Raw genomic sequence first — 24030 nt, 5'->3', positions numbered from 1 at the left:
AGTGTTCCTTCCTCTGCAATTTTTTGGAAGAGTTTGAGAAGGATGGGTGTTAGCTCTTCTCTAAATGTTTGATAGAATTCACCTGTGAAGCCATCTGGTCCTGGACTTTTGTTTGTTGGAAGATCTGTAATCACAGTTTCAACTTCATTACTTGTGATTTGTCTCTTCATATTTTCTATTTCTTCCTCTTTCTGTCTTGGAAGGTTATACCTTTCTAAGAATTTGTCCATTTCTTCCATGTTGTCCACTTTATTGGCATAGAGTTGCTTGTAGTAGTCTCTTACAATGCTTTGTATTTCTGCGGTGTCCGTTGTAACTTTTCCTCTTTCATTTCTCATTTTATTGATTTGAGTCCTCTCCCTCTTTTTCTTGATGAATCTGGCTAAAGGTTTATCAATTTTGTTTATCTTGTCAAAGAACCAGCTTTTAGTTTTATTGATCTTTGTTATTGTTTTGTTTCTATTTCATTTATTTCTGCTCTGATCTTTATGATTTCTTTCCTTCTGCTAACTTTGGGTTTTGTTTGTTCTTCTTTCTCTAGTTTCTTTAGGTGTAAGGTTAGATTGTTTACTTGAGATTTTTCTTGTTTCTTGAGATAGGCTTGTATAGCTATAAACTTCCCTCTTAGAACTGCTTTTGCTGCATCCCATAGGTTTTGGGTCGTCGTGTTTTCATTGTCATTTGTCTCTAGGTATTTTTTGATTTCCTCTTTGATTTCTTCAGTGATCTCTTGGTTATTTAGTAACGTATTGTTTAGCCTCCATGTGTTTATGCTTTTTACGTTTTCTTCCCTGTAATTGATTTCTAATCTCATAGCATTGTGATTGGAAAAGATGCTTGATATGATTTCAATTTTCTAAAATTTACCAAGGCTTGATTTGTGACCCAAGATGTGATCTATCCTGGAGAATGTTCTGTGTGCACTTGAGAAGAAAGTGTGATCTGCTGTTTTGGGATGGAATGTCCTATAAATATCAATTCTGTCTGGTCTGTCGTGTCATTTAAAGCTTGTGTTTCCTTATTTTCTATCTGGATGATCTGTCCATCGGTGTAAGTGAGGTGTTAAAATCCCCCACTATTATTGTGTCACTGTCGATTTCTTCTTTAATAGCTGTTAGCATTTGCCTTATGTATTGAGGTGCTCCTATGTTGGGTGCATAAACATTTATAATTCTTACATCTTCTTCTTGGATTGATCTCTTGATCATAATGTAGTGTCCTTTCTTGTCTCTTGTAACATTCTTTATTTTAAAGCCTATTTTATCTGATGTGAGTATTGCTACTCCAGCTTTCTTTTGATTTCCATTTGCATGGAATATCTTTTTCCATCCCCTCACTTTCAGACTGTATGTGTCCCTAGGTCTGAAGTGGGTCTCTTGTAGACAGCATATATATGGATCTTGTTTTTGTATCCATTCAGCGAGCCTGTGTCTTTTGGTTGGAGCATTTAATCCATTCACGTTTAAGGTAATTATTGATATGTATGTTCCTATTACCATTTTCTTAATTGTTTTGGGTTTGTTTTTGTGGGTCCTTTTCTTCTCTTGTGTTTCCCACTTAGAGAAGTTCCTTTAGCATTTGTTGTAGAGCCAGTTTGCTGGTGCTGAATTCTCTTAGCTTTTGCTTGTCTGTAAAGCTTTTGATTTCTCCATCGAATCTGAATGAGATCCTTGCTGGGTAGAGTTATCTTGGTTGTAGGTTCTTCCCTTTCATCACTTTAAATATATCATGTCACTCCCTCCAGGCTTGTAGAGTTTCTGCTGAGAAAACAGCTGTTAACCTTATGGGAGTTCCCTTGTATATTATTTGTTGTTTTTCCCTTGTTGCTTTTAATAATTTTTCTTTGTCTTTAATTTTTCTCAGTTTCATTACTGTGTGTCTCAGTGTGTTTCTCCTTGGGATTCTCTGTGCTTCCTGGACTTGGGTGGCTATTTCCTTTCCCATGTTAGGGAAGTTGTCGACAGTAATCTCTTCAAATATTTTCTTGGGTTCTTTCTCTCCTTTCTCCTTCTGGGACCCCTATAATGTGAATGTTGGTGCATCTAATGTTGTCCCAGAGGTCTCTTAGGCTGTCATTTCTTTTTATTCTTTTTTCTTTATTCTGTTCCACAGCAGTGAATTCCACCATTCTGTCTTCCAGGTCACTTATCCGTTCTTCTGCCTCAGTTATTCTGCTATTGATTCCTTCTAGTGTATTTTTCATTTCAGTTATTGTATTGTTCATCTCTGTTTGTTTGTTCTTTAATTCTTCTAGGTGTTTGTTCTCTAATTCTTCTAGGTCTTTGTTAAACATTTCTTGCATGTTCTCAATCTTTCCCTCCATTCTTTTTCCGAGGTCCTGGATCATCTTCACTATCATTATTCTCAGTTCTTTTTCTGAAGTTTGCCTGTCTCCACTTCATTTAGTTGTTTTTCTGAGGTTTTACCTTGTTCCTTCACCTGGTACATAGTCCTCTGTCTTTTCATTTTGTCTGTCTTTCTATGAATGTGGTTTTCGTTCCACAGGCTGCAGGATTGTAGTTCTTCTTGCTTCTTCTGTCTGCGCTCTGCTGGATGAGGCTATGTAAGAGGCTTGTATAAGCTTTCTGATGGGAGGGACTGGTGGTGGGTAGAGCTGGGTGTTGCTCTGGTGGGCAGAGCTCAGTAAAACTTTAGTCTGCTTGTCTGCTGATGGGTGGGGCTGGGTTCCCTCCCTGTTGGTTGTTTGGCCTGAGGTGACCCAACACTGGAGCCTACCTGAGCTCTTTGGTGAGGCTAATGACAGATTCTGGGAGGGCTCACGCCAAGGAGTACTTCCCAGAACTTCTGCCAGTGTCCTCGTCCCCGCAGTGAGCCACAGCTGCCCCCTGCCTCTGCAGGAGACCCTGCAAGACTAGCAGGTAGGTCTGGTTCAGTCTCCTATGGGATCACTGCTCCTTCCCCTGGGTCCCGATGTGCACACTACTTTGTGTGTGCCCTCCAAGAGCGGAGTCTCTGTTTCCCCCAGTCCTGTCGAAGTCCTGTAATCAAATCCCACTAGCCTTCAAAGTCTGATTCTCTGGGAATTCCTCCTCCCGTTGTCGGACCCCCAGGTTGGGAAGCCTGACGTGGGCCTCAGAAGGTTCACTTCGGTGGGTGGACTTCTGTGGTATAAGTGTTCTCCCATTTGTGAGTCACCCACCCAGCAGTTATGGGATTTGATTTTATCGTGATTGCACCCCTCCTACCGTCTCATTGCAGCTTCTCCTTTGTCTCTGGATGTGGGGTATCTTTTTTGGTGAGTTCCAGTGTCTTCCTGTCAATGATTGTTCAGCAGTTAGTTGTGATTCCAGTGCTCTCACAAGAGGGAGTGAGCACACGTCCTTCTCCATCTTGAACCAATCTCCAAAATTAGGTGTAGTTCTAACTAGCTGTTTTCAATTGAACTGTTTTTATAGTGTCTTCCAGATTTCTCGCCATTGTTTGAACTAGGTTACCAGAGGGCTCATACTGTTGGCATTTGCATTGTCTTCCGATTAAGAAATTTTTTGTGAACCCTCTTTGTACACTTTGAATAGCCTTAAACAAGTATCATAAAGTTAAACTACTTTATTTGGCCTCTTTGTTCTGCTGCAAAGAATTCTGTGAGTTTAGTGCTAGAACAAATCTTAATGATCTTTGAAGTTACTAAAAGATGCCCAACCAGGATTTTCTCATCACCCAGGCTTTAGGATTGTTGAGGTGCTAAATGAGAATGTCTCCATTACGTATACCACATACCTTGCCTGCGTTTTATCTAACTTCCTCCCTTACAACATGCTGGGTGGCAGCAGCAGTGGTTGGTGGTGGTAGTAGTTGGTGGTACCACCCGTATTATAAAGGTAAGGAAATGGGCCAGGATTCCAGGCCTACTGAGTGAATCTCAAGTCTTTTCTCTCTGTTAGACTCTGCTACTTTTTAGTGCCTTATGTATTTAGTGTCTAGAATATAGTGTTTAGCAGAATAGGAAGAGCTGACATGCTTGAAGACTAGAACTTTGGGGGTAGAGGTCTTAACATCACACACTTCAGTATTGGCTTCACAAAACCACAATACCTACATGTCATAAAACCCCACCAGATCTATAAATATTGTCTTAAAGGTTAAATCTGGCCTTCATTTGGTGCCTTAACTGCCTTCCTGTCTTCCAGTTTGGAAGGATGAAACATCACCACAAGCCCAAGGAGGGTATTTTATCTTGGATTTTTCAACCCAAGGATGAGATTCAACATAGCTATCACTTTTGTGGGCAGCCTGCTGCAAAATGACCACTGAGGTAGTGACTGAAACATGCTTTGGATCCACCCCTAGTCAGTTTACTGTGATTCTTTTCTATTACTACTTCTTGCAATTGGGAGACCCAAGTGGTAGCTGGGCCCAGCATCAGGGAATCCTTGTGTGGCAATTAAGTCAAGATGTCGTCAACATCCAGCAATTTTAGCAATATAGATATGTAGCACTAATCCTACAGCACCCAAAACAAGTTGCAGAGAAATACTTGTTGAGCACCTACTACATGCCATGCAGTGCTCCAGGATTAAGGATACAGCAACAAACAGAACATCTGGCCTTCATTGTTTTTGTCATAACCAAGCTTTTTAGAAATGCACCTAAACTAAGAGGAAATAGACTTTGAGATCAAGAGCATTTCAATACAGTGCATTAATGGTAGACTTAACCACATTTGAGGTGTGTGAAAGTCTTTTTGATTCTTGGTTCTCAGTTGTGTCCTCGAAAGGTAGATAGGGAATGGATTGTTGCTGTGTTTTAACAAGTTCACCAACTTCTGTGCACGTCAGTAGCACCAAATTAGTAAGCTGGTCTACTCTGCTGAGTATTTAAAACTACAACTTATTTTGTGGTTTGTGACTTTGACTTTTCATTTGTAACATCCAGTAGATTTTTCTCTTACTTCTAAGTGTATTTCTCCCCATGTTTCTGCATACCATGCATTCAACAAACTGAAAGGAATGAAATTTAGAAGCCAGAAGACCAGAGTTTTTCTGGCTGTCTCACTTGAACACCTTTGATCTTGCCAAGACATTTTGATGTCTCTAAATCTATTTTTCTCTTCCATAAAATAATATGAAATCATCTACATCACAGGATTGTTTGGGGAAGAGTGTGATAATGTATTCAAAACACTTTGCACTCTACCGTGCAAATGTAAGGAACGATTTGGTCAACCACAAATATGTGCTATATACTGTCTTTTGAGTGCTGAAGGCAGGAAGCTGAATAAGACACAGGAATAATGACAAGAAGCACGCAAACATTTTGGGGCTTTGAGCCAAACCGTAAGTCATGTGGGGTTTAGCCTATAGGGTATGTCTAATGAGGGAGAAAACCAGAAAGAGGCAGAGGCAGTTCATGGAAAACCTTGAATGCTGTGCAAAGTAGCTTGATCTTCATTCTATCAGTAATGGCCATCACTGAAGGGCTTTCTTGAGCATTGTTTTACATATCTAAGAAAAATCAGTGGGACTTGGTGCCTGGTGGTTTGGATGTAGAATAAGTCAACCATTAATGTTGTTTTTACTTGTGTATAATTCTCATGCTAATGTCAGAAATAGTGACAATTACAATGTCAGTAATAATAGTGACAGCTTTTAAAACTTGGGAAATGAAAGTGATAGTGCCTCAAACAAGCTGCCCAGCAGTCACTGCCAAGCTTGTAAATGAATGGGGAAGCATTCAGAGCTGAAGAATCAGGGTAGAGATGAGTCTCCTAAGTGATCTCTTTTCTCCTGATCGAGTTATCCTTTAATACCTAATGCCTCTTGCTAAATGTTTCAATAGTGCCCTTATCTCCAAGGACTGAGTCCACACTCCTTGACTTCAGTCTGATGTTCAAGGTATCGTTTAAGAGTTTGGCCTTACTGCATCTGCCTTACCAGCCTGCCTCTCTTGGTCCCCTCTACAAATAAATCATCCCATCCAGGTGGACTTACTCCAGTCACTCAGTGATCCATGCTCACCTTCGAAGGAACTTCTCTCTCTCCTCCCTTCAGTCAACATCCAGAACCTACTTCAGGGTCCCAATTTCTGACCTTAACTATACCAGCCCCCTCAACCCTCAACTCTTCCTCTCCAGTTGTATGTGCTTTTCCCATCATACTTGGATTATGCAACTACTATGACATTGCTGTTGTATTAATCTATCAGCTCTACTAATAAGCTAGACTCTAGCTTATCAGCACAATTGGCTCGTGTATATACAGGAGGAGGGAGTAAATAAAGCATTTCATGGAATTTGTAGAGCCAGGTAAGGGCTTAGAAGCCAGCCAATCCAACTATGTCATTATACAAATAAGGAAACTGAGGGAAAGAAACACGAAGCCAATAACCCAAGGTATCACAGCTAGTGGCAGAGCCTTGACTGAAATGGAGGTCTCTGGATTCCCAGCTCCTTCAACACTGCCATTGTCTTCCTATTGTAACTAACTATTATTTTCTCTTTGGAGTAAGTCCTAATTACAAATTTATTGTGTCAGTCATTCAACAACATGGAGGACCATTAATTTTAAGGTAGTGTACTAGGTTACAAGAAAAGACATGGTGCCTGTCTTCAAGAGACCTTGGTCTGGAGGAGAATGTGGGCAAGATGTACCACTGAAATATGGAAACAAAAAATTTCAACTTTTATTTGTTTTATTTTTATCATTTTAGTTTTGTTTTTTCTGATGGAATGCTCAAGGTTGTTCAAGGTTTGGATTCTACTGGCCTGGGTAGGCACTGTTCTAAAAGCAAGTTAAAAATGGGCCTTTCCTCAAGAGCTTTCCATTTAAAGTTGTTAAATTATCCAGGCTATACCAGCAAGCCAGCTTCAAGCTTTGGCTACTTACCAAGGGTTGTGCAGTGTGGGTGAGATCATCTGCTGAAGGAACCATGGCCAGAGGTGAGTGGGCTGCTCACACACACCTGAGTCTACTTTCCTATTAAAAGCAATAAAGGTTTAAAAATGAGGTAAGTTGTTCACAGGTCGTACCCTAGATCAGAAGAGACTGAGGCAGGAAGTGCACCAAAACTTGGGTGGGTTTTGACCATTAAGAGCCCTGAGGCTATAGCCCTAGTCCACACGGTGAAATGGGCAGGGAGGTAGGGGCACCAGTGTTTATCTCCTTTGTGAACTAAGGGCTAGGAGAGAGCTGCAGAATGAGGTTCTTCCATCACACATCATTTAGGGCTAATAATACTCTGGATTTGCTTTACTGTGTCCACTGCTTTTAACATACAATCCCAGCTGATTTTGCTGTGGAGACAGAGACAGAATTGCTCCCTTCACTGTCCCCTCCCTCCACTTCACCCACTAAACCCTGTTTACCATTTCAAATTTCAAGTGACAGGAAAGCAAAGAAGTTCCATAATCAACACAGGCTAGTGACTGCAGTCCTTTTCTTTTGGATTACTTCCTGATACTTTCTTGCCAAGTTGCCTTGACAAAACACACAAGGTACCTGTGTGCTTTATGTTAATAAATGGCACAGGGCCCTACTGCCTTTAGCCTCTCTGCCCTCTGGCTTCAGAATTGACCAGTCGAATGGTCTGTGGAATCAGCTTCTCGCCTCTGAGTGATCCTGCTCCAGTGCCGCAATCCCGGGAAGTTTAAGTATCAATACAAAGCAGTCAAACTTTGGGGCCACAGCGTGGGTGAGGTGAGAGTACTGAGCAGGGAATGGTATATACACGAACCTCTTTAAAGGTAGACTTTTTCCCCTTTGGTCCCCCACTGTCTCATTTGGGAGAGAGCAGAGATCAAGGGGTAGGAAAGTGAGGGGAGTAAGTGGCTAAAAATGTCTTTTTCTGGGGCAGTCATTCCATTCTTTGAAAATGCAGAGAATTTGGTGTATGGGGGGGTGGTTCACATGTTGGGGGCAGTAGGGGAGACACAAACCCAAATAACATACCTTCTAGTTGGTTCTCTCTCTAGGACTAATTCTGTCTTATTAAGCAGCACTTGGCCTCTCCATGGGTGTCTGCTAACTGTGTGCTTCTGAATAAACACAACTTTCTAATGCCATTTATTCACAGTAACACCAGGCACTTCACACTGAAACCCAGCACCATTAGAGCAGCAACAGCAATACTAGAAAGAAATGCGGAAGTCCCAGCCCCACCCCAGACCAAGGGAATCAGGAGCCCAGGTGAGTGTGCTGCACTGGAGCTGGAGAATCCCTGCATTACAGCACTCTCTCATGTTCCACCTCCTAACTCCAGCTGGTGACACAAGGGTCTCTCCCACTGGCCTTAGAGAACAACTGTGTGGAAGTGCCTCACATCCTGATACAAGAGCACCCACACCTCCCTCAGGAGCTCCCAAACTTGCTCAGGAGGAAAAGAACAAAAAGTATAAGTGTGTGTGATGGGAGGAGGGGTTCCATGCATATCATAATGAAAAGGGAATCTGTTAAGATGTAAATAAATCATTTGCCATCTTCTTTTGGCTTGCAGTGTAGAAGTTATCTATTATGTTTGCTAACTGGGCAAAGTTCATTCTTAATAAATTCAAGTCATGTCCAGAACAGAAAGACAGCTTGAGAAACACTGGTCTTGAAAAAAAATTCCTATAGTGAATTTACTGCTCTTACTTGAACCTTCTGTACACGGCGGATTTGTATTGATGTTTTGCTGTTCCGTGGCCTCTTGTTTGAGCTCAGACCCTTCAATGTGAGATGTTCTCTTCGGATTTAATTCTCCATCCTCTCCAAAGATGAGGAGAAATCCTGTGCTGCCACGTGCATCTCACTGCTCATCAAATCACCCGAGCAGTAAGGGGACGAAACTTCTTCCCCATCTCCTGTCCAGCTTGCTCCACTCTCAAGAGGGCCGACCAGACAAGTGATCACATGCCATTTGGGGAGAAAAATTCAAAATGATTTTCAAGTATCTGGGCTTGGTTCTTAGTGGCTCATACACACCTGTTCACCTCTAACTATGGTAGAAGTATTGTCAAAAATCACCAGTAACTGGGATTTTAAAGAGGCCAGCCTCAGCTATATAAGCTGTACTTTCAGTTGATACAGCTTATGTACATACCTGCAATGGCCATTTGGCTTTGGCTGCCCAACCTTTATGGCCTCTTCCTCTCAACTAACCGTCACACCCCCAATATCCAAAAGTAGTCCACGATGATAAATCTGAACTATTCAAAGTATAAGGAAGGTAGTTTTAATGTATGTATAACCTTGACCTGCTGTTCCTGTTGTAGAGTGGGAGAAGACAATGGGAATGATGAATGGGTCTTGGGACACCTAGTGTGAATTACAGGGTACCACTCTGGCCAGACTTTAAAGCTTCCAGGTCTCAGGCAGGCCTATGGTTAATCCAAACAAAAAAGGTTACTGCTTACACTTGTCAGTATTAACCTCCTTTTCATAATTTACTGGAACTGGGGGAAAAAAGTATAACAAAATGTACACAATTTAGTAACTGTACAAAACATTAGTTTAGCAAGATATTGGTTACAGTCACCAAAATGAAGACTCAGAATACTTCTCACTGCCACTTGCATGAAAAATTCAGATAAATAAGAAGTCACTGGCTGAAAAGTCACAACAGAAGCAATTTAAACTTTACATACAACAGAAAATGTCAATCTTCCCCAACAATGCAGACACAATCACTCAGAGGCTCTCCGTGCTGCCACGGCTTTCCTGGAATGTTTTTCAGAGTCCATCTTCTACATGAGCCATCAGCTTTCCAAGACCAACACTTGAAGCATTAGATGTAATACAAAATAAGGAGTTCTTTATTATTTATACAAAAGTTGTACATTAAAAAAAAAAGTAAGATTCAACAACTCTGCTGACCCCCTGAGGAAGATTTTATGGGTCCATCAAAGAGCCCTGTGTGGATGTTTCAGTCACCAACCTCCTGGCCACAGGACAAGGGACACTCCCTCCACGGCCGTTCACACGGCGCCTTCACTGGCTCTGAAAGCTGACTTTCCCCTTCATTAGGCTCAACAAGCAAGCCAGGCTTTCCTGGACAACGTTAAAGAACACTGCCTTCTCTGGCCCAAGCTTAGTGTTTTACCAGTATATCGGGTGATTTTTGTTTATTTCTTGAACACTTTCAATAAACTCCCAGCACAAGAAGCTTTATTACAACATACACAGATTTGGTACAGTTCTTTACAAAAAACTACCTAGATTTTTCAGCTAAATAAATTTAAGTCTCTTTTAAGAAATTAAACTTGGCTTCGAGAAATGGTAATTTTCTTCCAAACCTGTGTTTTCTACCCCCTGAGTTCTAAGAGAGGTCACAGACTTGTATGTCATTGATATAAAGAGTCACCTTTGTCTAAGCAATATTAAGAGCTCTTGTATCTTTCATAAAAAGCACAAAACTCTGTTTCTTAAAGGCTTATATGCTGAAAGATATGTTATAGCCAATCTAGACAAACATTTGTATTTAGACAAGAGTCTTCTCTGAACAAACAGCCTGCAGAGATAAATGCAGTGATTTTGTTTCTTGAAAGAGAACTATTTAGCACTGCTTAGCACATTATTCTGTAATTTGGGAATAAGAGTAAATCTTCCTTTGAAGAAAGCAGGTCCCCTTCTGAAGAATCATCATGTTGCCTGTCCCCGCAAAAATCAAAATAGACCAGCACCAAATGAAGTATTCGTTTACAAAAAAATAAACTTAGCTCTCTTTTTTTTTTTAAAGGTCTACAACCCAGACTTAATAAATTAACTATGAAATCAGGAGTTTTGTCAGCTATAATATAATTTAAAAATCCATTTTCAACCCAGGATTGGGGCTGGGGCGGGTGTGGACAGGAGGAGGGTTTAATCTCACACTGATCACCATGAACTCCAAGAATTTTATCAAAAGAAAACTTGGTTTTCCAGCTGTATTCTCTTTCAGAAGTGTGCTGTAGATTACCATCTGTGATACTGTAAAGGCATAATATCCATGTTGAGATCTTTCCAAAGAGCACAGCATGTAAAGCATGTAAACTTCTCAGATCTGAGAACTCTGCCTGGAAAGAAGAACCTCAGACTTTCTGAAGAGCCAAAAACCAAGCAGTTGTCTCACTGATCATGTCTATTCATCCTCAACAAGACACTGCATCGAGCTTGTTTAATTCACAGATTTTATGTTAGTCCTTTAGAACCCAACGCCTGTGTTTCACTTCTGAACTGTCGGGCTATTCAAGCTGCCTTCTTAGTGCAAGTTCCTTGGAGGTCTTGTAAATTTACCTTTGACCTATAGCAGAAAAAGGCAAAGGAGAGATATACAAAATATCAGGAATGCAAAATTTTAAGTTAGGACTTGTATCTCAGAAGTAGGTTTTTCTACTGCATATTTTAAGTACAGGGAAAACATACTAAACAAATCTTTAAGTCTTACCTGTTGTGAATCATGTGACTTCTGACAAGATGTCCTGCTGCCAATGCTGCCATCAGAGACAATTCTCCAGCCATCACTGTACCGCACACAATTCGGGCAAGCTGCCGGGCGTTTTCCCCGGGATTGTCTTTGCACGGTCCTTGAACACCTAGCATCTGCAGCCAGGGACAGACACAGCAGGACTCACCCTTCAAGGCACGGCAACAACTTCCTACTCAATCAACTAAAATGAGGGCAACTACAATGGCATTAGAATAGAACCAGGCTCCAGGGGAAGTACTACATTTCCAAGATCTGATAGCCAGTACTAACAAACAATGGAATACACCACAGTGAACCTAACATCCACAGCCTGGCTGGAAGTGCACTTACTCAGAGCAGATGACCAATCATTTGCTCTCTTAATCTACTTTCTCAATTTACTAAGCCGGTGCCTGAACATGCTTTACTTGGACACACTGGATTAGGCTGGTGGGAAACGAATGAAAAGACCGGCTAAAATATAGAGGGGAGCGATACGTGGTATCAGGTAGAAACACAAAGAATCCCAACGAGTCAGAAGTGGGCTTGAGGTCACTGGAGCCTGTGCCCCATGTGTCTTACCTGCAGACATGCTTGCTGAGGGAGCAGGTTAGTCCCACCGCCCACAGTCCCTATTTCTATAGATGGCATGGTGCAGCTGATATACAAGTCTTCATTTGTGGGACCACTTGCTTCTATTAACGTAATACAGTTTGAACTACTAACATTCTGTGCTGCATCCTTAAAAAAAAACAGAAAGGAATAAATATAAAACTTCTCTCACTTAGAACAACGAAAGACAAGAAAGGTGGAGGCTGGCGCCCTCACCTGTCCACAGGCAATGTAGACGGCGGTTACAATGTTTGCTGCGTGGGCATTGTAGCCACCGATGCTCCCAGCCATGGCAGAGCCCACCAGATTTTTATTAATGTTGACCTCAATCATAGCCTCTGTAGTAGTCTTTAGTACCTAGAAAACAGAGTGGTGCACATCTTACATCTTCCCCCAGAAGATTCAGGAGTGGGTTACCCAAATCTACTTTCTGTACCTCCAGAAAACAAGGGAGTGCAGACGTGGCCCCATATAAACCCCATCCTCAATAAAAAGATTATCAGTAAGGTTTGTTCCTGTGAATGCCACCCACAGGCAGATGGGCGAGATAAGATAAAACACACCCATATATTCAAGTTTACTTAGCCCTCAATATTACTTTTCCCAATTTTGTAATCCAATGAAAGATTAACAAAATAAAACAGTCATCCAATCACTCACTTCTCTGACAACCTTGGCTGGAATTACAGCTTCACAAACAACAGACTTTCCTCTTCCCTCTATCCAATTTATAGCAGCAGGTTTCTTGTCAGTACAATAGTTACCACTAACTGCCAGAATCTGCATTTCAGGGAAATACTCATGAAGTTTTGAAAGTGCTTTCTCTGTACCCTATTAGCCAAAAAAAAACAAACAGCAAGCAACAACAAAAACTATATTAAAACACAGTTATTTATAAATCAGAGGCTTTATTTGTATCTAATAATACTAGCACTTCTAAATATAATAACTATAATAATCTTTTCCTAATATGTTTTTAGATATGAAAACGGAGTTCTTTGTAGTCATTGAATAGGATCATGAGAATATTAAAAAAAAACTCATTGAGAATATAATACTATATTCATGTCACTGGGGAGTGAGTACTCAATCCACCATCAACATGTAATAAATTCCCTCTTCTAGTTATTAAATTGTTACCTAAAGGCCCAAGTTACCAAGCCTGTAAAGAGAAGTCAGTGTTGTTAATGGAAAGTCATTAGGATTTACATATAATGTAAACAAGCCTTCCAATGACTTCCAATTAAGTTAAATTAATTCAATTAACTCACACTTCAAAAACACAAAACATACTTATTGACAATTTAAGTTTGTTTTTTTTAATTGTGGTAAAATACACATAACATAGAATTTACCATCTTAAGTATTTTCAAGTGTATAGTTCAGTAGTGTTAAGTACATTCACATTGTGTGTGAGCAATCTCCAGAACTCTTCGTCTTGCAAAACTGAAACTCTATACCCATTAAACAACTCCTCATTCCACTTAGCCCCTGGTAACCACCCTTCTTTCGGTCCCTATGAATTTAACTAATCTAGGGAACTCTTAAGTGGGAATCATACAGTATTTGTCTTTCTGTGACCAGACTATTTCAGTTAGTAAGTGAACCTCAAGGCTCATCCACATTTAGCATGTGTCAGAATTTCCTTTCTTTTTAGGGTTGAATAACATTCCACTGTATGCACATACCACACTTTATTTATCCATTCATCTGCTGAGGGACACTTGGGATGCTTCTAGCTTTTGGCTATTGTGAATGCTGCTATGAACATGGCTATACGAACGTCTTTTTGAGACCCTGCTTGTAATTCTATTTTTATTTTTTTCAGGAACTGCTATACTATTTATTGGAAATTTTTAAAGCGTATGTATTTAGTCACTATACTCTCTGAATAGTCCTTATAACAGGTAAAGCACAATTAACCTAGCTAATTGACTTTAACATTTTACATTTCTATCTGATAAATAACAAATATCAGTAGAATAAAATTTAAGCTATACACAATCTTCTTATAAGGAGATAATTAAAGGAACTATACACACATGAACCTGGCTTCTTAAATATGTCTTGAAGCCTCTAGAAGAGGTCAGCTTTCAGGTTTAAGAAAGTTTTGAAGAACAAATCCCCAGATTCCTCCCAGCCCTTCTGAGTAGACCCAGAACATGTACAATGTTAAGTCTAAATTAAATATATCAAATACAAACAACACCAATCAACAAATGCCTGCTTTATATAACATGAGTTACATGAATCAATATTTACCTTTCCATAAAAATCTTTCAATCAATTAACTCTTTGAGTAAGCAGTATGTGTACATGGTACAAAATTCAAAAGTACAGGAGGGCATAAAGTAAAGAGCAAGTCTGTTCCCCCCTCCAGGGACAGTCACTTCTGCAAGTTCTCTTATAGTCCATCCATGCTCACCTTTGAAATCATGTTCATCCCCATGGCATCACCTGACCTCGACTGGAAACGGATGTAAAGGTTGCGTCCAGCCACACTCATATGAAGTTTCTGTAGACGTGCAAATCTGTAAATAAAAGAAGCAAAGACTTTTTATTTTTTACTTTTTTAAGAAAATGGAAGTTGTCTTAAAGTCTAGCTTAGTTGGTTCATTTTACACATAAGAGAAAGCTCATGGAAACTACATATTAAATGTACCTTCTTCTTTAATTAAACATTATATTAGAATACTACTTCAACTCTGTCTCATTCTTACCTGCTGCAAGAAGGGAGGGCTGCAGAAAGTCATGTCATCATAAATAAACTGTAAAAGTCCATATAAAAACAAGCATATAAGCTTGAACTATAGTGGGGTTATCATTTGTATTGATTATACTTCTTTATAAATTTAATTTTCTGTATTCAAAGTAAATCTGCTATACTAATATTTACCTCTATCCTGCTTGGGACATCTTTTTCTCAGGCAATTCTGCCCTAGGGCAAGTTTTGGTCAAAACTCTTCTAGGGCAAAGTAATAGTCTAATCAAAGTGAGCCTCGTAAAACCAACGCACAAACTTACCAGCTCACACTATTTTTTTCTAATTAACCTTTATGGAGATATTCATTTGTATCAACGTTCTGCTCCCCCATCCCAACAAAGCATTAATATTACTCATTTTGAAAGAATGGATTTAAAGTTGATATTTTGTTACATCATCTTAGGCAGTCAATACGTTAACAGTTATGTTTAGCCATCCTAGAAGATGGCACTGGTTCTGAAATAAACATAAATGCACATATATGCCCACACACATACCTGCTGGTGCTGTCGAATGCCTCCTTTATCACTGTGAACCCTTCAGGTGTCTCGAGCCAGGCCTTGACCTCTGCAGAGTCACAAGCACGGGGCAAACGCACCACTGGGCCACGAGTCATCCCGTCTGCAAGGATTCGGCTGCTGGCACCTCCACCAAGCTATGCAGAGTATGTTACAAAAGCACATGTTAATCCTGAAAACAGTTCTGCTTGTCCCAAAAGGTGTCCTTGATTGTCCCCAAATGTCTTCTCACTGCCTAGAGTGTATCTTAAAACAGGCAAATATATAAATGCCAACTTACACCTATTGCTCTGCAGCCTCTATTAGTGCTGGCCACAAGACAACCTTCTGTTGTTGCCATTGGAACCTGAAATTCTTTTCCATCCAGGAACAGAGGTCCTGCCACTCCAACAGGGATGGGCATATAACCGATAACATTCTCACAGCAAGCTCCCATCACCTAAAAGGTAAAGTCAGGCACCAAGTGAAAATCTATATAGCAAACACCCAGCCCTTGTCGTTAATAACTTTCTTCAAACTTAATGCTTTAGTGTACTTTTCAACCAAATTTTTTATTTACTCTTTAAAAGTCTTGAGTAATGACTATAAATAACAACAGGAAAAATATTTTTGAATTTTGATGACCTATATCATAAGCAGAATACAAAATTACAGTAAAATGAGTTAAAAAGGAAGATGTTTTATAAAACTATGTACGTATAAAAGACAAGTCAAGAGAAAGACTGAAAAACTAAAGACTAAAGCTACAAAGCAAACCTGCTCAAATCAAGGAAATAACATACCAAGGAGTAGTTATAGTCCCTGTAAGGCAGATACCGGAGAGAAGAAGGCTCTGGAAGTTTTTTGGAAAGTAACTGTCGACGAATAGATACACCTCGTTCATGGGTTTCCATCAGAGTTTCCAATTTGTAAGCTGGGATATGCTTAGCATTGACTAATTGGATGATCTCAGCATCACTAAGGAATTTTGCACCTTTCTAAAGAAATGGGAAAAAAAATGGAAGGGGGTTGATAGAGGGAAATGAAAGATGACTTGAAGAACCATACTTCATACTCTTCATAATAAATAGACCATTTAATACAAACAGTGCTCTCCATAGAACTAAAACACAAATACTTTAAGAACCCAAAGGAATTTGAAGTTCTAAAGGAGATGATTTAAGTAGAAATAAGAACATCAAAATAAAAACAAATTCTTTATAAAAATGTGAAAACTAAACAAATGTTAAACCAAAACACTGAATTTTTCAAGTGATGTTCATAGAAAAAAAAAATTCAAATTAAGATTCTGACACCTACCCTATAAGTTTTGTAATACAGCATGACAGTTGAGATACTGGTACATGTCTTAATAAGAATGAGGGAAAGGAAATTGATAAAGAAAAACACAATCTATTCTCACTCATATGCACATAAATTAGGAATGAACCAGAGTAAGCAGAAACGGATGGAACACAATAGTCACGCTAACACATGAGCAGACTGTCGGCAGGACATCCTGTTCAAACATCAGAAAGAAAATAAGCCTCCTCAGGTGCATCAAAAAACCAAAACAAACAAACAAAAAGCCCCCAAAACCTTTCTTCTTTCTCTGAAGTTCATTTCTGTGTGAAAGCTTTCCTAGACCTTAACACATATGAGAATACAGCAGTTGCTCATCTCTTTAATAAACAGTAATAAAGTAGAAAGAGCACTGTGACACTTGAGTCAGTAAATCTTGGACTCTTGATCCCAGCTTTACCATTTCCTAGATGTTTTACTTTGGGACATACTTAATTAACCCTCCTGGAGCCTACATTTTCTCATCTGAGAAGTGGAGAAAATTCCACCTATCTTACACGGTTGTAGGGAATAAATAAATAAGACCAGCACCTGTAAACCATGCAACAGTGTGCCCAGAACTTAGGTACTCAGTAGCTATGACTTCCTTCCTTCCTTTAATAAAAAAGTTCCTTTTCTTAAGAAAGATACCAGCTTGAGTTTGTTTTATTTTCTCACCTCTGCATTCCCAAGTATCTGTAGACATTCTTCATTAGGCCGCGGCTCCATGGGAAGTTCAATTTCAGGTTCCTGTGTCTCTAGTTCCAGTGAAGTATCGAGTAAGGAGGAGTTACCAACCACAAATGTAGCTCTGTTTGAGGTGTCAGTTTCTGCCACTAAGGGTTTTATAACCTCAACTGTTCAAGAGATCAAAAGAAATCTCACAACACTGAACTTTTAAAAAAGACTCGACTTCTTGACAAATCAACAGTGGAAGAATGGAAAATGAAGAGAATAAGAAATCACCTTTTCTTTCTCTGTTTATCCTGACCTCCTCCTCCACTGCATGGAATTTCTGGTCATTTCTTACCAGTATAGGGTCACGTCTACAACAATCGCCTGCAACTTTCTTTTGGGTCGCTACAGGAGATGTGATAGGGTTTTTTAACGAGAGTGTAGATTCTGTCTCTGCTTGTTCAAAGAAGATATACTTGACAGCCAGAAGGAGAGCTAAACTTAGGGTAATAACTTGTTCGATATCCATGCTGATCATTCTGAATAAAAGAAAGCAAATTCAAATGTTATTACTCAAATACAAAAGGCACACCTAAACTCTCAGTAGCATAGAGTGCTATGATTCATAGACAACAAAGTAGGGCTCGGGGAACTTACTTAGAGAGATAAAACTGCCATAGGGAAACACTTGGTTCAATTCTCTTCGACACATTTTCATCCAATCCTAAAGAAACCTTAGAATTGTCTGCCGGAGAAGGATCGGCTATCCAGCGACTGTGAGCATGAACAAGAACTAAGCCTAGAGACTGAAATAAAAAATTTAAAAATCATGTATCCTCTGCATATCAATGGAACCTAAACTCATCCTGTGCAACTGGATAATTAAACACTACCATCCTCCCATGGCCTCCCTTACCATGAAAAGAAAGACCCAGGCTTGCTATGTGACTGACTAAAGCAATGGCCCCATTGAACAGCTGAAAACATTCCAAAAAAAAGAACAGATTTTCAAAGAGAGATAAAGTGGAAGAACTTGAAAAATCTATTTAGGGCAGAGAGAAAACCAGGGGCCTCAAAGAAATGAGAAAAAAAGATAGGAAAAAAAAAAAAAAGAAGAAGAGGAACATCAGTGAAAGAGCCAAACATTGCACAAAGACAACAAGAAGGAAAAAAAATTGAAAAGCAGAATATGATACTGGAACCAAAAATAATGAAAGAAGAAGAAAACTGTATAATTACCATAATCATCTTAACCCTCTGAGTAACAGGATTTGGTTTATTTTCTTCTTCTTCTAAAACTCGGGCAAAATGGCTGAGCTGCCAAATTGGACGGCCCTCGCGGCTTTCCCGAGAAAGCTACAAAGTAAGTCAGCACTACGTTAGAGGGTGCTAATTTTCTTTAGGTGAACTAATATGAAAAATATTACTCTTCTAATATAAGTAAGAACTGCTCTTACCTCTAAAACCAAGGACACACACGCTGGGAAGAAAGTCATGAACACGAAGTAGTTGGCGAGAACTGACATGCAGCCAAAGCAGCACATAATTTCAAGTTGACGCACCCCTGGTTAGAGAAAAATTAAATGCATTAGCTAGTAAAGCAGTATGTGTATTTCTGATGCTGCATACCTCACAAGGACTCTTCCTATAGGTAGACAAATACATGGAAGTATATTAAGCTCTTTGCCATCTACTGGAAAAAGAATTAGAAACTCAGAGGTGCTGTGAAGCCTGATACACAGAGGATAACTTCCTCGAGGGCAGAGACCTTGGCTTCTCCCATGTCCCCAATGTCACAATGCCAGGCACGGCAGTGTTTAATATCCGTCTGATCATCCCCTTTTATCAAATGGTAGTACTCTGTTTTGAGATAGGATATCAAGGACAGTCAACTCTAATGGAGCAAACTCCTCCCCCTCCGTTATACTACTGATCCAATCCCACTCATCACCACAAAAGCAATTCACCTGTGGACCAAGGACTTTTTGTAAAAAACACACTGCTAGTTATACTATTCCTGATATAGTATCATAATAAATATTTTATGTGTACTACTCAGCTCTATTTTCAATATAATCTCTGTGGTGTCTATTGATGTTCTTACAATTTTGGTTCATTTCATTGATCTGTTTGAAAAATGATATAATGTAAAAAGGCAACCCAAGATCCAAAGTTAACAAATGTTCCATTACAAAATGCTTGCGGTATCACTTGGTAATCTCAAATAGAAGGGAACAGAGCTGGAGAAAGATTAGATTATCAAATTCTACTCCCTCTCTTTACTAATAAACTTGAATATAAAATATAAAACATATTTCTGATGTTATTCACATTAAATATAAAAATGTTTTGAAATACATATAAAAATTGATTCCCTTCTCCCATAAAAACTGCTAACTAGAGTAATACAAAAAAAACCCTCAATGTTGTATTTTATTTTCTGAATCGTAATAGATCATTTGACTAAATAATAGAAAAAAAGCATACATTGTATTTTCTAAAAATTCTATAGCTATTACTCTCAAATGCAGAAATTCAAGAGAATACAAAATTACAATGACAAAAGCATTATGAACAACCTATATTTAAAAAGTAGCCAAATATAATCTTTTCAAACTTGAGACTATCAAAACCATATTGACCATTGCTTTTTACCACCTGGCTACCTACTCTTTCCCTTTGTACAACAGTAACTACTGTCGTCATAGGTTCTTCAGGCATTCTTCCTTACTCTGTCCCATTGGCACAGTCTCTTTGTGCCACTTTTTTACTACAAGGAGACAGCACCAATCTACAAGTTCCAAGAAGTAAAGACTTTTTAAAATTTTTTTACTGGCTTTCCAAAGGTTTACTTCCTAGTTAGTATGTGTTAAATCTGTCCTTTTATTCTACCCTAAGCCAAATCCCTAATTTTACCATTTCTGTATGGCTGTAAATGCCTCCTAGCTGGCTTTTCCAACATCAAATCTAATCACTTCCTTTGTCCACTGCTCTGACTTACGACCAAACTCATCACCCTACTTTCCACATCAGTCTCCACTGCTTTCCACATCAGTTTCAAATGAATAATCCTTGGTTTCACAGCCCACTACCAGTTCCTAGCTAATCCTCTCATCTTCTTATATACTGTTCTGCTTGTATAAAATCACATAGGTATATTTTCACCTGATCAAAAACATTTTTTCTTGATTGTGGTGGCAGTTACATGACTACATCTTTGTCAGTACTCAAAACTATACCCAAAAAGAGTAAATTTTAAGAAATGTACATTAAAAAAACTAATTTTAAAATATCTTTGCTAAATAAACTTTGAATGACAAGTAAAATAACTGAATAATAAATTTACCCTCAGAAAGTTAGAAGAAACATTATATATATTTAACATACTATCTAGTGAACAGACCTCAACTAATAATAGCAACTAACTACTCTCTTAAAAGTTAGATAATATACTTCTGAAAGAATGAAACCCCTTATTGAGGGCACTAAGGCACCAGGAAGTACACTAGAATAGTAGTTAACTAAGTGCGACCCTCATGAGAAAGCCATAAAATCTAGTCTTAATTGATTAGGAAACCTTGACAACAGCATGATATATTCATTCTGGCAAATTTCCACATGAGGCCATAATTTTTGTCCTATATAATGGAGTCCTATGTTTGATATTTAACATCTAATTCTCTACTATCCAATTAAGGATGAAGAAACATATGTGCTGAGGTCAATGCTGGCTAAGTGCTAAGATGTACTGCATACTGTCTGATTAAATCTTCCTAACCACTCAGTTAGGTGGACCCAACTTAGATCTGTCCAACTCCTGACTTTTGCACTGTCTCCTACATGACAATTAAAACACAAGGAACCAAGTCATTAATTTAGTCCAGACAACAGTGGAGGCTGGAAGATGCTTTCTAAATGAGCCTAGAATACAATCTTGGTTAAAAACCAAACAAAAAGCAAATAAAAACACCTTAAAGTCATCAAAAAAGTGGAGCACAGGAAAAGATGATGAGATAGTAAGAGTGAAAATAAATCAGGGGACTTCCCTGGTGGTGCAGTGGTTAAGAATCCACCTGCCAACGCAGAGGACATGGGTTCAAGCCCTGGTCCAGGAAGATCCCACACGCTGCAGAGCAACTAAGACTGTGTGCCACAACTACTGAGCCTGTGCTCTACAGCCAGCGAGCCACAACTACTGAGTCCACATGCCACAACTACTGAAGCCCATGTGCCTAGAGCCCGTGCTCCGCAACAAGAGAAACCACTGCAATGAGAAGCCCACGCACTGCAATGAAGAGTAGCCCCCGCTCAATGCAACTAGAGAAAGCCCGCCCACAGCAACAAAGACCTAACACAGCCAAATATTTAAATTAATTAATTAATGTAAAAAAAAAAAAAATCTGTTCAAAAAAAAAAATCGGTAACCTACTAAGTTTTTGCTAAAGCAGAGAGACATAAGGTCAGATCAGATATACCCACATATTCATACAATTAAAAAATTTTAAGAGTAATGTCAGACTTTTAAAAGTCAGAATTTAAGAGTAATTGATACAATTTAATACATTCATTTTTCTACAAACTCATTTTAAAATATATTAAAAACTGTTTACAAACCTGACATGGTACCAACTCCAATCACAAGACATTCTACAAGAGCATCAAGGGTGAATGTGGGACCTAAAATTGCCATCCCACGAGCAATATTTTCCCTTACTTCATCCTAAAACACAGACCAAACATATCAATGAGGGTAAGGTACAAAATAACTTTTAAAAATGTTAGAGCATCCCAGGGCTTCTACTAAACCTAATTTACTATATTAAGAATAAAATACACAGTATAATAAGACTAACAGGCATTCCAGATACAAAGGATAATATAGAGGACTAAAGAAGAAGAATATGTACACTGCCCTGCTTTCCCCGTCTACTGAACGAGGTATTTCTTAGGAAGATTCCCTTGAAGTGGTGCATTAATCCTGCCATTTAAATCCCACATAAATCTTACAACATTTTATATTTTGGCTACCACTGACAGAAGTTCTTAGTTGCAAATTTTTTGAGATCGTATTAGTATTATGAAACCTAAATATCCTTGTCAAAATGCTCAAATGATCATAAGTATTCATCAAATACATAATCAGGGCAGAAGTACACGATATTTTATACTCAGTTACTCAGTATTATTAAAAATGTTACGTTCTTTAAAGTGACTAATGAACACCAAGATAAAACTTTAGATGGGAAATAATGCTAGTGTTAATTCACGGGGTTTAGAAATCAATCTACCCTGAGATTCTTCCATTAGATCCTGTCTGTTCTCTGACATGTTTCACTAGGTAGATACTCTAATTTATCCAAAAGACATAATACCTTACATTCTGAAAACTTCAAAAAGGAAAATAGGGAAGATTCCAAATTCTAGAAACTGTGGAATTACAATTGAGTTGTCAGATAAATGGGACAGTTCCTAGGGTTCCTAGGAAGACCAGTCTTAGGACTTGACAAAATTGCAGGCAATTCCTGAATCTTGGACTGTGAAGAAACTCTATTAATCTTTCTTATTAATGTAAACAATCTGAAAAAAAGGATACTACTAACATTCATGTCTTATAAATAATACCTGTGAGTTGGAACTGAGGGCAAACTTTGCTAGTGCACTTGCTCTGGAAAGGTCAATCAGCAGTAGGAAAAAGGGCAAAGCTTCACTGGGGGAAGAAAAAAAGAAAACAAGATGATCAGGTTATTATTTAACAAAAGAAAAAATATCACCGAAAAATCCCTTCCTAAACCAAAACTTCCCCCCCACCCCTCGTCCCATGCCTTGTATGAGCTCTGGCATGTGTTACTTTTTTGCAGACCAAAAGGTGTAACCTATATTCCTTTGATATCCTCAAAGCTAAATATATTAGTCACTCAAAACATTTAAGAATATTTTTGTTAAAAATGTAAATATATTTATACAGAAACACCTTTTGATAATTCTATAGCAAAATATCATCCTTAGTTAAAAAAAAATAAAAATGTGTCCTTGTCAATCAACATGGGGGAAAAAGAGGAATACAGGTGTCCCCCACTTTTCAAAAGTTTGCTTTACGCCACTTCACTTTTATGAAAGACCTACATAATAACCATTTTTGCTAACCAAAAGAAATCCAAACAAGGTTTTCACTTTGACAAAAAAAGGTGAAAAGTGAAAATAGCATTCAGTGTTTGTTTTGCAGGGAACTGTTACAGAGGCAGTGGGTACCTGGAGCAGAGAGTGAGAACGGCACTGCCTGGGAACTACACTTAGCATCTCAGCACCAAGCTGCCATAGCTTTGAACTGTGTCTGTGAGCATCTGTGCTTTATCTTGATTTATTGTGTGCATTCCTTAGCAAGATGTGTCCCAAGGTAATTGCTTCTTCACTTACAAAAGGTTTCATAGGAAAGCTGTACTTTCAGATAGCAGGGGAAACCTGTATACTGTATGCAATTCTTTTTTCATTAATTACTATCTATGGAAGAATAAACTGAACAACCTTTCTAGAGAACAAACTGGCAACAACAGCACTTAAAAGCCCTAAAAACCTACACAGCCACTGTTTCACTCCTAGGAATGTATCCTAAGAAAATGACTATGAACACAAACAAAAATTTAGCTACAAAGACATTTATCAGAGTGTTGTTATTAATGGGGGAAATTAAATAACCTAACAATCCAACCTAGAGGATAGGGGAATACTAGACAGCTATTACAAATAATTTAGTTTAGCATTAAGGAC

General features: G+C 38.8%; 1 protein-coding gene across 3 annotated transcripts in view; it reads right to left on the bottom strand.

Moving 5' to 3' along the window:
- Positions 1-9722: 9722 nt before the first annotated feature.
- Positions 9723-24030, bottom strand: part of HMGCR (3-hydroxy-3-methylglutaryl-CoA reductase) — an 86620-nt gene continuing 72312 nt past the window's right edge. For all 3 annotated transcript variants that reach the window (XM_059916589.1, XM_059916587.1, XM_059916590.1), the window contains exons 5-20: positions 22888-22972; positions 21880-21985; positions 18723-18829; positions 18505-18621; positions 17923-18071; positions 17557-17804; positions 17269-17447; positions 16053-16247; positions 15551-15709; positions 15250-15407; positions 14414-14519; positions 12649-12819; positions 12205-12345; positions 11959-12117; positions 11356-11510; positions 9723-11211 (exon numbers count right to left, since the gene is read on the bottom strand). In XM_059916589.1, coding sequence (XP_059772572.1) covers positions 11157-11211; positions 11356-11510; positions 11959-12117; positions 12205-12345; positions 12649-12819; positions 14414-14519; positions 15250-15407; positions 15551-15709; positions 16053-16247; positions 17269-17447; positions 17557-17804; positions 17923-18071; positions 18505-18621; positions 18723-18829; positions 21880-21985; positions 22888-22972 — 2290 coding nt within the window. In that variant the 3' untranslated portion in view covers positions 9723-11156. The remainder of the gene's footprint in view (positions 11212-11355; positions 11511-11958; positions 12118-12204; positions 12346-12648; positions 12820-14413; positions 14520-15249; positions 15408-15550; positions 15710-16052; positions 16248-17268; positions 17448-17556; positions 17805-17922; positions 18072-18504; positions 18622-18722; positions 18830-21879; positions 21986-22887; positions 22973-24030) is intronic.

This window comes from Balaenoptera ricei, chromosome 3, assembly GCF_028023285.1.
Source record: "Balaenoptera ricei isolate mBalRic1 chromosome 3, mBalRic1.hap2, whole genome shotgun sequence".
Taxonomy (NCBI): domain Eukaryota; kingdom Metazoa; phylum Chordata; class Mammalia; order Artiodactyla; family Balaenopteridae; genus Balaenoptera; species Balaenoptera ricei.
This window is presented reverse-complemented; position numbering and strand designations above follow the sequence as displayed.